The 13,600-nt window shown below is 36.4% G+C and overlaps 1 protein-coding gene across 6 annotated transcripts in view; it reads right to left on the reverse strand.

The window, feature by feature from the left end:
- ASCC3 (activating signal cointegrator 1 complex subunit 3) overlaps positions 1 to 13,600 on the reverse strand; it is a 280,518-nt gene that overhangs the window by 14,412 nt on the left and 252,506 nt on the right. For all 6 annotated transcript variants that reach the window (XM_084513434.1, XM_084513436.1, XM_084513435.1 and 3 more), the window contains one exon: positions 7,813 to 8,037. In XM_084513434.1, coding sequence (XP_084369560.1) covers positions 7,813 to 8,037 — 225 coding nt within the window. The remainder of the gene's footprint in view (positions 1 to 7,812; positions 8,038 to 13,600) is intronic.

Genomic DNA, 13,600 nt, shown 5'->3' on the forward strand with positions numbered 1-13,600 from the left:
GAGTTAAGGCTAGTTGGATTCTATCCTTATTTTTGTACCCCAGTTTTTTGTGTATAGTATTCTAATATCAAATAATGAAAATATCCCTACCCTTGCCTACCATATTTGCCAATATATGTTCTGTTGTCTAGGACTAGACTTCACATGTTTAAATCCTTAGATTTAAATCATTACATTTAAATCAAGCATTAGAATTGTGCCTAATTAAAACTGTTCAAGATTACAGTTTATATGACAAATATTTCTACATTTTAATAAATAAAAAATGTTCCCATTTTACCTATTTTCCTGAAAACTGTTAATATGGAATAATATAAATCTTTTTATTTGCACATGCTTCAAACCTAGGAAGCCTTCCAATATGTGGTATTATATTATAATCCACATGTGACTTGAGATCATACTAATACAAGTAACATTTTTCAGATGTTAAAGCATGCCATGTATTATAAGTTTCATGGTTTTATATAAATCATGATTATGATGCTTTAGTTATATACCCTAGAAACAACAACTGAAGACTTTAAAAGTTTATTTGAAGAAGTCTTACAGAGGATCTTAAGGTCACTACCTTTTGTATGTTACATATATGCAGAACAGGTCAGAGTTCTAGTCAAAAATTACCTTTTAAAAATGTATTAAATAGGAGGGGTTCTTTCAAATAAATATCAGAATCATTCAGCTGTACAATTTTAGCCTACAGAAAAAAAAAAAAGTACACTCTATGAGAGAGATAGTGAATAAGATGTAATTAATCCTATTTGGGCACTCTTTTTATACTACCCTCTGCATTCTCACTCCATTTTTTTTAAAGCATATTCAGCTACATCTTCCTCTGCTACCCACTATGAGAGACTGATTCTTCATTCTCCCATCAACATAAAGGTCTCACTGATGAATGTAAATTACGACCTTCCTAGCTGCTTTGTAAGATTACTATCCTTGTATTCATCCTTTAGCCTCCATAGTAACATTATTAGTATGATCAGAAACAGGGAAAGGACAAGTCACTTACTGTCTACATTTAGGGGAGTGCAACCCTTCCTCTCTTACTGATTTTTTTTGGTAGTATTACAGAAATAAAAGCAGCTATGGAATGTGATACTAGCATTATAAACTGAGTAGAGCATAACCCAACATGTTCAGAACTTGTTGAATCCCAGTGTACAATTTATTTTCAAATTACTAATTAATAAATTGATATTCTATACTAGGCTAGTGAACTGTAAATACAACATGTTTTTGAGAAAAATCTCTTGGCAAGAAATTCCAGTTTCCTCAACCTAAACAATGTCTTAAAGATTGCATTTGTTCCACAGCTAAGACAAATCTACCAAACCTGTGAAAAATATACAGTTTGTTTCTGTATAAATTTGCCCTCTTTAACATTTAAAATCAGTTTCAAAATAGCAATGTAATATTTTGTCAATAATTAAAATTTTTTGAGTGTATTCACAAGAATCCTTTTCAACAGCAACAGTTATTCCCAGTAACTTTCTCCTGAACTTTTAGCCCCATAAGGTTAGCATTCAGGAAGCTCAGCTGCTGTCTAACAAACTTAATTAATCAAAAAGTCATTTCCGAGCTGTAACTATGAGTAAAAGTGCTTCAAGTGTGCTAGCAAGCCTACGAGTTAATCAAAATGCTAATGCAGTACAAATTAAAGTTGTGATTAACATTTCACAGTAGCTGCTTAAGTGAATTGATCACACAAATGGGTTAAGCATTACTCATTTCCTCCAGCCCCAACTGGGAAAAGGTTTGTCATGACTGGGGGGTTATATATAAGCAGCACCATATCATCATTAAACTGTCACCACGATGCTTCCATACAGCAGTTTGCAAATTATCCAGTAAGCAAAATCCCTAACACCACGGCCACAAAGGCAATCCCCCACCCCTTCCCCAGACATACCTGTAGAATAAAAGCAGGCAGCAAGTGTTTCCACCTCAGCATTTCCTATGTCCAGGTACAATCACTACAAAGCTTTTCATTGTCGTTTATTACCTATAAATGAGCATTACTTCCAGTATATACTCTGTAAATTTTCTGATTTCTATTATTTTCACCCTCTTTTTCTGGAGAATAATAGCAATACAGGCTGCTAATAAAATTGCAGATATGGTACTCTCACATACTATAGACACACAAAGAAAATACGTAGTGGCTAAAGGGACACTGGCCTCTGCTTGTAGTGTCCTTCACTTGGTTCTGAATGGTATTCTGCACTGTGAAGTTGATTTGATTGTCTTCCCTTCCTTCAGTTAAGCTGCCCATTCATTTAGTTACAAATGCATCTATTAAACAAAGCAATTATATCTTTGCCTGGGCACTTCTGGACAAGTCTTGCATATGCAATAGCAAAATAGGCCATGCCTGTAACTCCCACCTTTCAGCGAGTAACTGGCATGTCTGCAATAACACAGCACAAGAGCTCAAAACATACCTTAAGATATTTAAGAACTTCTCCATTTCCTCATAGGCAAGAAAACAAGTGACCCAAGGGGTACAGCTCCCAAAGCCAGTAGTTCTCGTGGCTGTAATGATCTGAGGAGGTTCAGGAGGATGGAAAGTCCAGAGCAGAGGGGCATTCTCATTTGCATGGTCTGGGAACTGCAGCTCAGGGACCTGTGCTGTTTGCAGCTGTATGCAAGCTGTATGCATGCAATTATGGGCAGAAAGCAACTTCTGCCTGAGGAACAGTAGATAGAGCTCTCACCAGCAGCCACGAACAGCCTGCAGGTTACTAGCTCAAGTATTTCATCCATAAACTAGCTCTTAAGACAGCTGAAGTGATCAGCATGTTTGTGCGATATTCGAAACCTCTAAATATGTACAACAAAGATGATTCTCAAAATTGTAGCAAAAGCTGCAATTGAAATGATCAGAAACAACTTTAACTATTTTGGAATGGGAAAAGGGGTGCTGTGCATATCGTTATCCAGCCAATGCAGTGCTTAACCTGAAAAAGCTTTTTATTTCATTTCAAAGTTAGATTCTCCAGAGGGATAGCACAGTTGGGAAAGGCAGGCCAACAGCAGCAGAGCCACAAGGGCCTCATTTCAGGGCCGTGCAGATTTCCCATGCACACTACGCTTTATTGTGCTGTTCAGAACCTGACTTCCTGCCCATCTTCTCTCAGTGCACAGGTACCCTACTGAGATGCATTTAACACATCCATGGGTAAACACTTCTTAAGGTTAAGTCTGGGCTCCATGGCAGTTCTACTCCTGGCAATATTAAAATATTTTATCAACGATTATGCTACAAGTGGAGGCTTGTGGCCAATCCCAATGCAAAGCCAGCAACTGTCACATTTATTTCATAGAAGAGACTGCCCTGACGAAACTGAGACTGATGGTATTACTACCTCAATTATCCATTTCAATTAATGCAAATATAGGCGACAGCCTTAGAACACCAGAATAAGAACTGATCGCTGAATACACAGTCTCAAAATACAAGGCTTGACAAAAGAAGTAAAAAAGAGATTAGATTTAGTCCATTTCACATACTCCTAAATCAGGGAGAGGAAAAAAGATGGGGTATTGTCTTTGCAGTAATAATTATATCTTAATAATTATATCTCTATAAAAATATTGGACAAACCATTTCATTATTTTTTTTTTTAATGTTCTTCTGCAATAAGTGGAGAGGTGTTTGAATTTGTGCAACTGCTGGTGTGCTCAGCACCATCCTACTGACACTTTTGTTTTTTCTGAGTGAAAAACAATGCAGATAGTTTGTGAGGCTTGAAGAGAATATGCAGGATGCTGTAATTATATTAAAGGTAACAGGCAAATAAAAATTCTGTGACTTGCCCCAAGATCATATATGAATTAATACAGAGTTTTTGAGACATGGAAACCTTCTATACTTTATCTATGGCAGCCTGTCAGTGATAAACAAACAAACAAACAAAAAAACTTGTTACTTTCTCATTCAAGCTTTTCAGTGTAGAGCAGGGACATTCCTCCCATCTGGTTGATGCCCCAGTGGCTGGACATTCACTACAAAATTGAGTGTGGGAACAGTTCAGCATTCACCTTCCAGAAGGTGACATATCACTATTCCTGATATTTCTCCAGTAAAAGGGAAAGTGAATTTCATCCTTGGTAAGTAGATACTAAACTTTAAATGGAGTTTGTTACAGCAAGGTAAACAACAAATTCTAACTATGGAAAAACAGTAACAGAATACATTTCTTCCATTTTGTATGGCAACGATTACATTCTTCTTTAGAGTTACCCTCCTGACTCCTCAAATCCTGTTAATGCTGTGGCAAAATGTGGCAAGATACTCTTTTTGATCCTAGTTGTGACATCACAGCTTATGGCTTCTATCTTTCATCATGAGTATAGATCAACAGAATTCAAACATAAAAACAGAACAGAAATCTCAGCAAAAGTAATTTAAAAGTGGTTGCATGCATTTCCTATTAGAAGATGTGGAATCTTACCACAGCACATTAAAGAAAACTGTGAGAGCGTCTGTTTTGTTGCATTCATAGAAAGATTTTAGTAACATGAACATTATGTTCTTAGAAGGGCAGCAGAACTGACTACACAAAAGCAGCCGATCACTCTGTTGGTTTCTTACGGATTTTACAGTAACAAAAAAAGAGTCAAGAACTGCAATATATATTTATATTTAACCAACCCTGCTCAAGAGTCCTACCCTAGAGGGAGAAGGAAGATGGAAGGGATTCTTACACAGGCCACTATAAAATCTTAAAAGTATGTAACTTAAGAAGTTTATTTCTTTAGGCTATGAATAATTCTGTTTGTGTCATTACAGTGATCTTGTTTCAGTGCTTCATGTGTATACTGAGGAGGAGAGGGGTAAATTACAAAAGACAGTACTTTATGCATATTTAGAATTGTAATAGTTGTAATAATCCTGACATTTGTCTCACAGTTACGCAGAATATGTACGTGTAGGGCACATACATGTAGGGCATGTACATGATATGGAGGCTTTGCCAGCAACTCACTAATAAATGTTCATGTTCAGTTTAGCAATTAAATTCGAATGGAAGCTCAATCCTTATGTTGAACATGAAATAGTACAAATATAGTAAATATAATTTCTAAATCTGGATGAAATCTCCTCATAGAAAGAGTGAAAGTTCTGAACAACTACTGCAGGCCAAAGGACTTCATTGTATTTTGAGAATTTTAGCTGATGCATTTTCCTGAAGATTTGAGGAAATCTATCAGCTACTTTTAGTTAGCTGATGCTGCTCACAAAGTTTTCTGACTGATCACTAACACCATTCAGCCTAAAGTCACTGGTGAAGAAGGAGGGCCAGAGGATGCCAGTGAAGCTACGCAATGCGTGGGATGTGAAAAACACCATGGGAGAGAAGGAAGATGTAGGTGAAGACAGCACAGGAGAGTGGAGAAGTTTGTTTGCCTGTGGTGGAAAGAGACTTGCTTACCTGCAGTGGCTAGAGATGGCAAATCTGCTCTGCAGATGACCTGAGATAGAGACCCTCTGTACATGCTGAGATATAACCACTTGTAAAAGCTCTTTGAAAGATGTTAGTTTCTTGGGAGAGAAACACAGAGCTTATATGGAAAGTCTATGTTGCTCACATACCCGCCAGCACAAATGACAGTTTATGTTTGGGTCACAACTAGAAGGTTAGCTATACAACCTTATCACCTAAAGTACTTTGTATGTAAATAAACAAAACTTCAATGTAACTTGAAAAACAACTCCGTCTCACTGCTGAATTTTACTTTTGGGGGCATGCAAGCGCGTGTTCACACACAAACACAGAACATCACCCACTGAATATGTTTATCAATGGATCCCTCTATGGTTCAGTTCCTTTTCTCACAACTAACATCTTTTTTTCCACCTCTGTTGACCCAGAGTTCATCAGCAGGTCAGTGCTAAGGAAAAAGGTAACAACCAGTATTGAAAGTGTAACCCTGTCTATTGCTTAGATTCTGGGAACTTTAACCTCCGTTTGGAAAGCGTGACTAATAAGATGGAACAAATATTCTCCCAAGAGATGTAAACCATGCGCCAACTTCAAAATACAAATGTGCTTGCATGTTTTTCTTTTTCTTTGAAAACAGGAACCTTTTTTTTTTTTTTTTTAAAGATGACACTCAAGGCACTGTATATTCTGCACTTTACTTCTATTGAAAGGAATTGTTAAATGTTTTAGGTTTTCTTCTGAGGGATTATGTTTCTGAAATACATATTATGTCATAAGACAATTAAAAATACATTGCTTAGTACTGCAGGATAAATATTGAGCAAAATAATTATAAAAAAATAACTTTAATTTACCTTTTTTCCCCCCCCAAATTAGCTCCGTAAATGCTAATTTCATAAACATTTAAATTAACTTTAATTAAATAGTATCTATGAAACAAATGTGATTTTTTTTTCTTAAGTGACATTCTCTGTTAATAATTGTATATTATGAATAATAACTGTTCATATATTCAAGCTTTCAGCAACATGATTTTACAGATTTGAAATCCTGGGAGTAGAATTGCATTCAAGCACTGCTGTTTGACAAATTTCAGACTGTAGCAATCAAGTCTTATTCTGTCGATTTGCTTCTTACTTTTCTTTTTCTTAATTTTAATTTTGCTTGGTTCAGTATTAGTATTATAAACTCATAATTTTTGCTAGCATAAGGTTGAGACCCACCCTAATCACTGGACACCAAGTTGTCCGTGGTATTTTTTCTGTCTAGAGCATTGATTAATTATCTCTCAGAGACTACTCTGTAAAACTGGTAGGCTTGACACAATGATGGCAGTTACCACACTGCCAACATCCTTCAAATAAGATCAGAGACTCATTCTTGTAGATGACATATAGATCACTGAGAATATTAAAATCTGAGCAAACATAAAACATAGGAGGAAAGAATTACTATCCCTCTTTCATAGATATGGAACTGAGGAAGACCAAAAAGGACAGTTTGTTGAAGGTTGTCTGATCTTCAAGAACCTGTGAATGAGTCCTTGTCCAGCTCTGCTATAGAGAATACTATTACTTCTCTCTTGCAGAAACAGAGGCTCAATCTGTTCTCTGCATCACATGGAGCTCGGCCTTCTTCCTACTTTTCAGATATTGCAGCACTCTATTGCAAACTTGAATTGCTGTTTTAAAATTCTTTTGAGGCATGCAGCTATGCATGTGATTGCTTGTTACCAGCACTCTCCATGGTCAGTTTAGTTCCTGTGGGTTGAGATTTCTGTACAACTGTAAAAGTCACAAAACTCCAGATTGTCTTTAAAATCTGTGTTTAAAAACATGATCTTTGACTCTGTGATAATTGGGAAATAGAAGACATGTCTTTTCACAAGCCAGAGAAAAACCCAGTATCTTGTCCCGAATTACATTTCAAAACATGTTTTATTTATGCTTGGCTGTGACTAGAATGCTTTTGGGTGCTATAAAAATAAATGTACCCATGGGAGACAGGTTCTTTGGGGGTCAGCATAAAAATCTGCAGGGAACAAATCTGTGCAGGAATGACTTACAGCATTCCACAATTTGGAGGGAGAAAGCCATTGCATATGAAAGAAGAGGAGAGCCCAGTGGCAACAGATGCCTCCAATCAGCACCTTAAGTTGGTTTACCTTCAGTTTTGTAAAGTGCGCATCTTCATGAGCATCTAGTTCCTCTCTAAACATAGCGATAGCACACTGTGTGGCGCCAGTTCTCCACAAGACAATGCAAGAAATCTTTAGATTTTTATGTATTCAAACTACTGTAACATGCTAACAGTGAATATTAAAACAACAGCACTTAAATATTAAAATTAATTACTATACCTGACATATTCTAATTGCTTGGTCCAGCACTGTCTTTGTATCAGTTGCATAATCTGGACAAGGCAACATGGCATGACTGAAGTGGGCTTGCAGCAGGAGGTGTGTTTTTGTGTGTGAACTGTCAAATGAATGAGCATTGACTTCAATTGGAAGATGTTTTGCCAGTTCGCTGTTCATCTGATCTTCATTGTGCCTCACAGGTAGATCTGTGTACTCCTCAGCATTCTTAAAAAAAAAAAAAAAAAGTATAAAATATACTTAAATATTGTAATTAGCTTAGGGAAAACAATAACTAGTGAAATATTAAAAAATATTAATTCAATTACGGGGTTTTAAAAATTTTTCAACATTGACTTTAACACTACAGAAGAAGAAAATAAAAGCAGTGAAATAAATACACTTATGTATTACAGTGTTTGAGATGTCCTTCTACAGATATCCTACCCCAGCTGGCTCACAAAAACATAGTAAAGTTAGCTATAAAGAAGTCAAGAACTCACATTTTCATTTTTCAGGGTTTCTACTTTTCTTTTTGTAATAAAACCACAGTGAGTTTGTAAAAGCCCTGATTTTTATTTTAAAAGAATTTTAAAATGCATTTTCATTAGTTTGAGAGTCAATGTTCAAGCAACAGATGGCCAGTGATCACAGCAAACAGCAAAATGTACTAGGTGCTGAAAACTATCCTCTGTGCTCCAAAATGGACTAATACCATTCATGTAAAAATGAAAACTGCCTAAGAACTTTCTTATTGTTCTGTAAAGGAAGTGCACACAAATAGGTAATTTATGTAGTTATTACCAGCAGCATCCTTGGGGCTGAAAAATCCTCTTGTACATGTATGCATATATATTCTTGATTGGAATGAGAATGATCTTTTTAAAATATAAGATTTGCAAGTAAAGTAAGAGTTTTATAATATGTGATATCTTTTCCATTTGTTATTTAAGAGAATATATTTCTTTCATCACAAAATTTTGGGTAGCCTGATGGTCTTCTGAACTCTGGTTTTAGCAAAGAGACCATTAAATTAAAGTATTCAAGGTTTTATATTCCTCTTAACTTAAAGATTCAATCTCCAATCAAACTTCCTGCAATTCCATAATAACTAAATATTCACTGAGTACCCAGTGCAGAGTGAGGTAAAGAAAAACTGCAAATTTAGACCACCTAATAGAACTACCTAAATGAATTGCAAAGTACTGTATCCATTCATTAATGCCCTAACAGAGAGAGTTTTTTTTTTGTCAGTTTCTAAAAAAAGAAAAGCTACATTGCTGTTTTTCACCCTCCTCCCCCCACAAAACTGACAGCACAAACATTTTCTATTTTCTTTAACTGCAAAAAGAGACTACACCTAAAAGGTGATATAAATAGAAAAGGAAAGATAGATATTAGACAATTTACTACTTGGAAAGGAAACCAGAATGTCATTAATTTATTTCATATCTCAACTGCAGATAGAAGAAGTGAAGACTGTCGAAAGACAACTGCTGCTTAATCCGAGATGTCTCTGCTAGATCTCTTGTGAAAACTGTGGTCATTTATTCTCTGAACCTAAGGTCACAATCTTTTAAAGCCCTATAGAAGGTTGCATGTTTGCTTCACTCTTTTTATTTAACTTGCTTCTCCTTCAAAGATATTTTAAAGAATATTTACCAAGGAGATTTTTTACTTAGTTTTGCTTTGCAGTTTAAAATAGCAGAAAGAAGAAGGATCAGCCAAGTCACTGCAGACCAATTGGTACTCCTCAAAATGTGTTTTCACTAATTCTTTCCCAGCACATGTTTTATTTACCTCCAAAACACTCCCCTTATTTTAAACAACTTGCCTACTTAATTTCCTGTTTGTGATCACTGACTGTAAGTAAGTGAGGTTCATTTTCTTATCTGCATCATGTAGGTAATTAAAGGAAATTGAGAATGGGTAGTGAAGCTTTTATACAACTGAGAATGAAGCTGAATGGAGGGCACTGAGGTCAGCAGAGTCCATTATATTTTTATGTGAGAGGCCAGTATGTCTACCCTGTCCTTGTTTGCTTAGTGTAGGCTGGACAGACTACTAACTGCAAATCTGTTTCTCTGATTTGCCCAGCTGTCCTTGAATAAAGACATCTTCCATTGCAAACTGTTAAATGACAGTGATTGACAACTCTGTGATGAACTCTGCTCGTAACCCCCTGCTACTGTTTTCAGGTTGCACAAGAAAAGACAGAATAAAGAAACATCCTTTGTAATCACCTCAAATGGGACCTGCTGTTCACTCAATATTTTTTCATTTTAGTTTTCCTTTTCATTATGAATCTCAATCTGTTCTGCAAAGGCTGTAGGCTCAACTGTTCTGCACAATATAGTATAAATATTACTTTAGTACACTGCCGCTGAATACTGTTCTTACTTCCACAGATGAGGAAAGAGATCAAATTACGTATCAATCATTAATCGTCATTCTGAAGTCAAGAAACTTACTACAGACTTTATAGTTAAACCACAAAGAGCTGCTGTGCATTTTTCACTTTCCCTTTTTCTTCCATTAATCGGGACTACTGAAGCCCATGTGCTAATAACATGTTTGCAAGCCCCTGCACAGTTAAGCATAACTTGTAGGGGAGTACCGGGAGATAACCAGGAATTTTAGCTATGGGTTCTGCAATCAAGCATTTGGCCCTTGCATCACATCTCTCTCTTTTCTATGGGTCTGTGATGGACCTTCCCAATAATGTCTTCTTTTGGGCATTAGAGACCACTGCATCGTTTTTAAGGTGTCAGAGTTGTCTCAAACCTTCATCCTGTATATGATGCAGGGCTATATGGGGAACAGCGACTTGCTTTGCCAGTGAGAAACGTCACACGCACCTGCATAAACTTGATAGTTTCATTTTACAAGGCCAAGGGGCCATTCTGATAATTGAATTCTGCTTCCTGCATAACCTCAGCCGCAGAATCCTTAGATTCCTGGTTAGATCATGCAACACTGTGATCCAAATATGCACCTTTTCATCACCTTTTATTTGAATTGTTCTAAAAGTAAACAACTAATTTTAAAATAAATGTTCTGCATTTTTTTGGGGGTGCTACAGTTTTCAGAAATATTTGATATTTTCATTCCTTCTTCTTGAAGACTGAAGAGTATATTCTCAAATTTCTCTTCCTAATGTTTGAGCTGTCATCATACCTTAGCTTTCCATGACAACTACATTCAGTTCTGAATTGCTCAGTGTCCCATATTCAGCTGATTATCAACACAATTACCAAAAAATTGAAGCAGAATGTTTATTTCCAATCAACTTCCCAAGTGATCCAGACCTTAATGTGCTAGTGAGCTGGTGAGGCTTGTTTCAATGTTCATTTATAAAAATGTTTCTCTCTCTTGGCTTCAGATCTGAGTCTGCAAGGATATGCAATCAAATCACACCCTGATCCTCAGAATATATTCAAGTAACTATGAGGTATTTGAGGAGTCAGACTGAACTTAAATGCAAATAAGGTATCCAGTATGCTAAGTACTATGCTCCACAGTGCCCACAGGGCTAAAACCGTCAGATTTTCTCTCTACTCAAAAAATGTATAAGGTTGGCTGAAATTACTGATTTATAGGAAAAGCTGAACTCTAGACTTATATACCACATGTAAACCTTCTGAAATATTTTATACAGCAAGTAACTACCTCTTTTCACCTGTCTGTAAGATAGAAGAAGGTACTTGTTGAGAATAGACAGAAATGGGATCAAGGTGAGCAACTAAGCTTGAATATTTTAAGTTCAGTTCAGTCATGGGAACAGTAAAACTTATAAAGTTAATGAGTTCTAGACTTTAAAGAGCAGCTGATTAATTTGTAACAATGAGGGTCTAAACCAAACCAAAAATAGTTTCTCACATTCCAGGGCTGAACTAGTAGTCTTTCCTTCAGCGATGCTGTATTGGAAACTACCTTAGAATTGACCGTCTGTATGTTCCTTTTCTTTATATTGATACAGTGAAGTCAAGCACACCATATTATGAACTTTAAAAACCTGCTATGTGTTTTGCTCTCTTTCAAGTTTCTGGTGCAAAGAGACAAGAAGACCACTGAAAAATATTCTCAGAAAATTTGATAGCAAAATTAACAGTCACTAAGTGAAAGTGTTCAAAATCAGTGCCTGATTACTATTAGAAGTAATAACCAGAACAATAAAAAAAAAAAAAAAGAGAAAAGATGAGGACCACTTTTAGTTAATATAGTAAGTGTGTCATCTTTTTCTAATATCTGTTCTGCACTTAACACTAAAAACACTTTATGCATTCAATTTTAGTTCTCTGCTATCAGAAGTTCAAAGGTAGGCCAACTTGCAATCATTTATTTCAAGTAAAAAAAATACAAACTGACCACATCCTTAAAAACTATTTTTCAGCTCACCCCAAATCTGAAGTAGATTGACAAACAGAATTGGAGAAGTACTTGCTAGAATTACAGCTCTGAAAACTGTTATCTGTGTTAGTGATCCCACTATAAACTCCAGTTTTAAGGAGTTTATAGGGTTGCCCACAAACATACGCATCTTTGTGTCAGTTTTATGGAACATAATTCAAACTTCCAAAGTTCAATTTTTTGTTTGTTTGCTTGTTAATTTACTCTTGTATTTAAAAGGCCTAGGACAATATCCCAGTTAAAGACAGTTACAAACATATATTACTAGTTATAGGCTTTAAGAATAAACATTATGCACATTTGCAAGGTTCATATGATAGACAAACAGGAAAAAAAAAATCTACCAGTTTAGAGCTGCTACATTACACAGTGATATTTAGACTAGAAGGCCTCTTTTAGACAGCAGATACTTGCACAAAGAAGTACTCTGAAGACAAACTTTGCAGAAGTGATATGCCAGATTTGAAGGGCAGCCTGGCCTACTCTTTTAAGAAATGAGGCAGGCTGACTTTTGTTGAGATCTTCAACAATGGCAAACATGATGCAAAAGAAGAAAACAAAAATTGGCAGGCAAGATTAGAGAAAATATATTTACTACATGATAGCGTAATTCATCACAGAGGCCACTTCTAAACATGTTACTTGCTTTCATATACCATGTAACATCTCTCCCTGTCAGCTTCATGTGTATGTGGCAGTGCAATTGAACAGCGTCTGGCACGTCAGAGCCAACTCTGCAGTGCCCCTTCCCACCAGTGTCAGCGGCTGGCGGGGAGGAAAGGCAGACAGCAAAGCCCTGTGCCAGCCCCTGTGCTGCAGGGCAGGCAGGAGTCAGGGTGGCCACCCCTGGGCAGCAGCTGGCCCTGGATGTGGAGAAGGGGCTCTCTCTTTGGCACTGGTGCCTCCCACTGGGGACTCTGTGCCTGCCTGAACTCCAGCCTGGGTAATAGCAAAATGCTCTTGCCACTTCTCCAGCACTTCGTTGGAGTACCTTCTGCTCTCTACTTTTGGAAAAAAGACAGGAGGAAAAAAGATACACATAAGATAGAGAACTATATCCATGGTTCTCATTGCTTCTCAGTATCTTTTTGAAACAACTACTAACCTTTAACTATTTTACTTATTATTCCATTAGTGGTTAATAAATTCTTACAGATAAGAGATGTGTGTCAAAAAAAAAAAAAAAGAAAAAAAAAAAAAGAAAATAGTATTCAAATTGTAAAGGTAACCCAACTAACTATGTAGCAGCAAAATACTGAGACTGGGATATTCTGGACTCTGTCTCTAGTTTTAAGACTTGCCAGGGAAGGCACTGGAAATTTCCAGCTAAGCATGCGGAGTTGAAGAGATAAAGTTGTAAAACCCATCAAAATGCAGTTAT

Source organism: Aythya ferina (assembly GCF_964211825.1).
Source record: "Aythya ferina genome assembly, chromosome: 3".
NCBI lineage: Eukaryota > Metazoa > Chordata > Aves > Anseriformes > Anatidae > Aythya > Aythya ferina.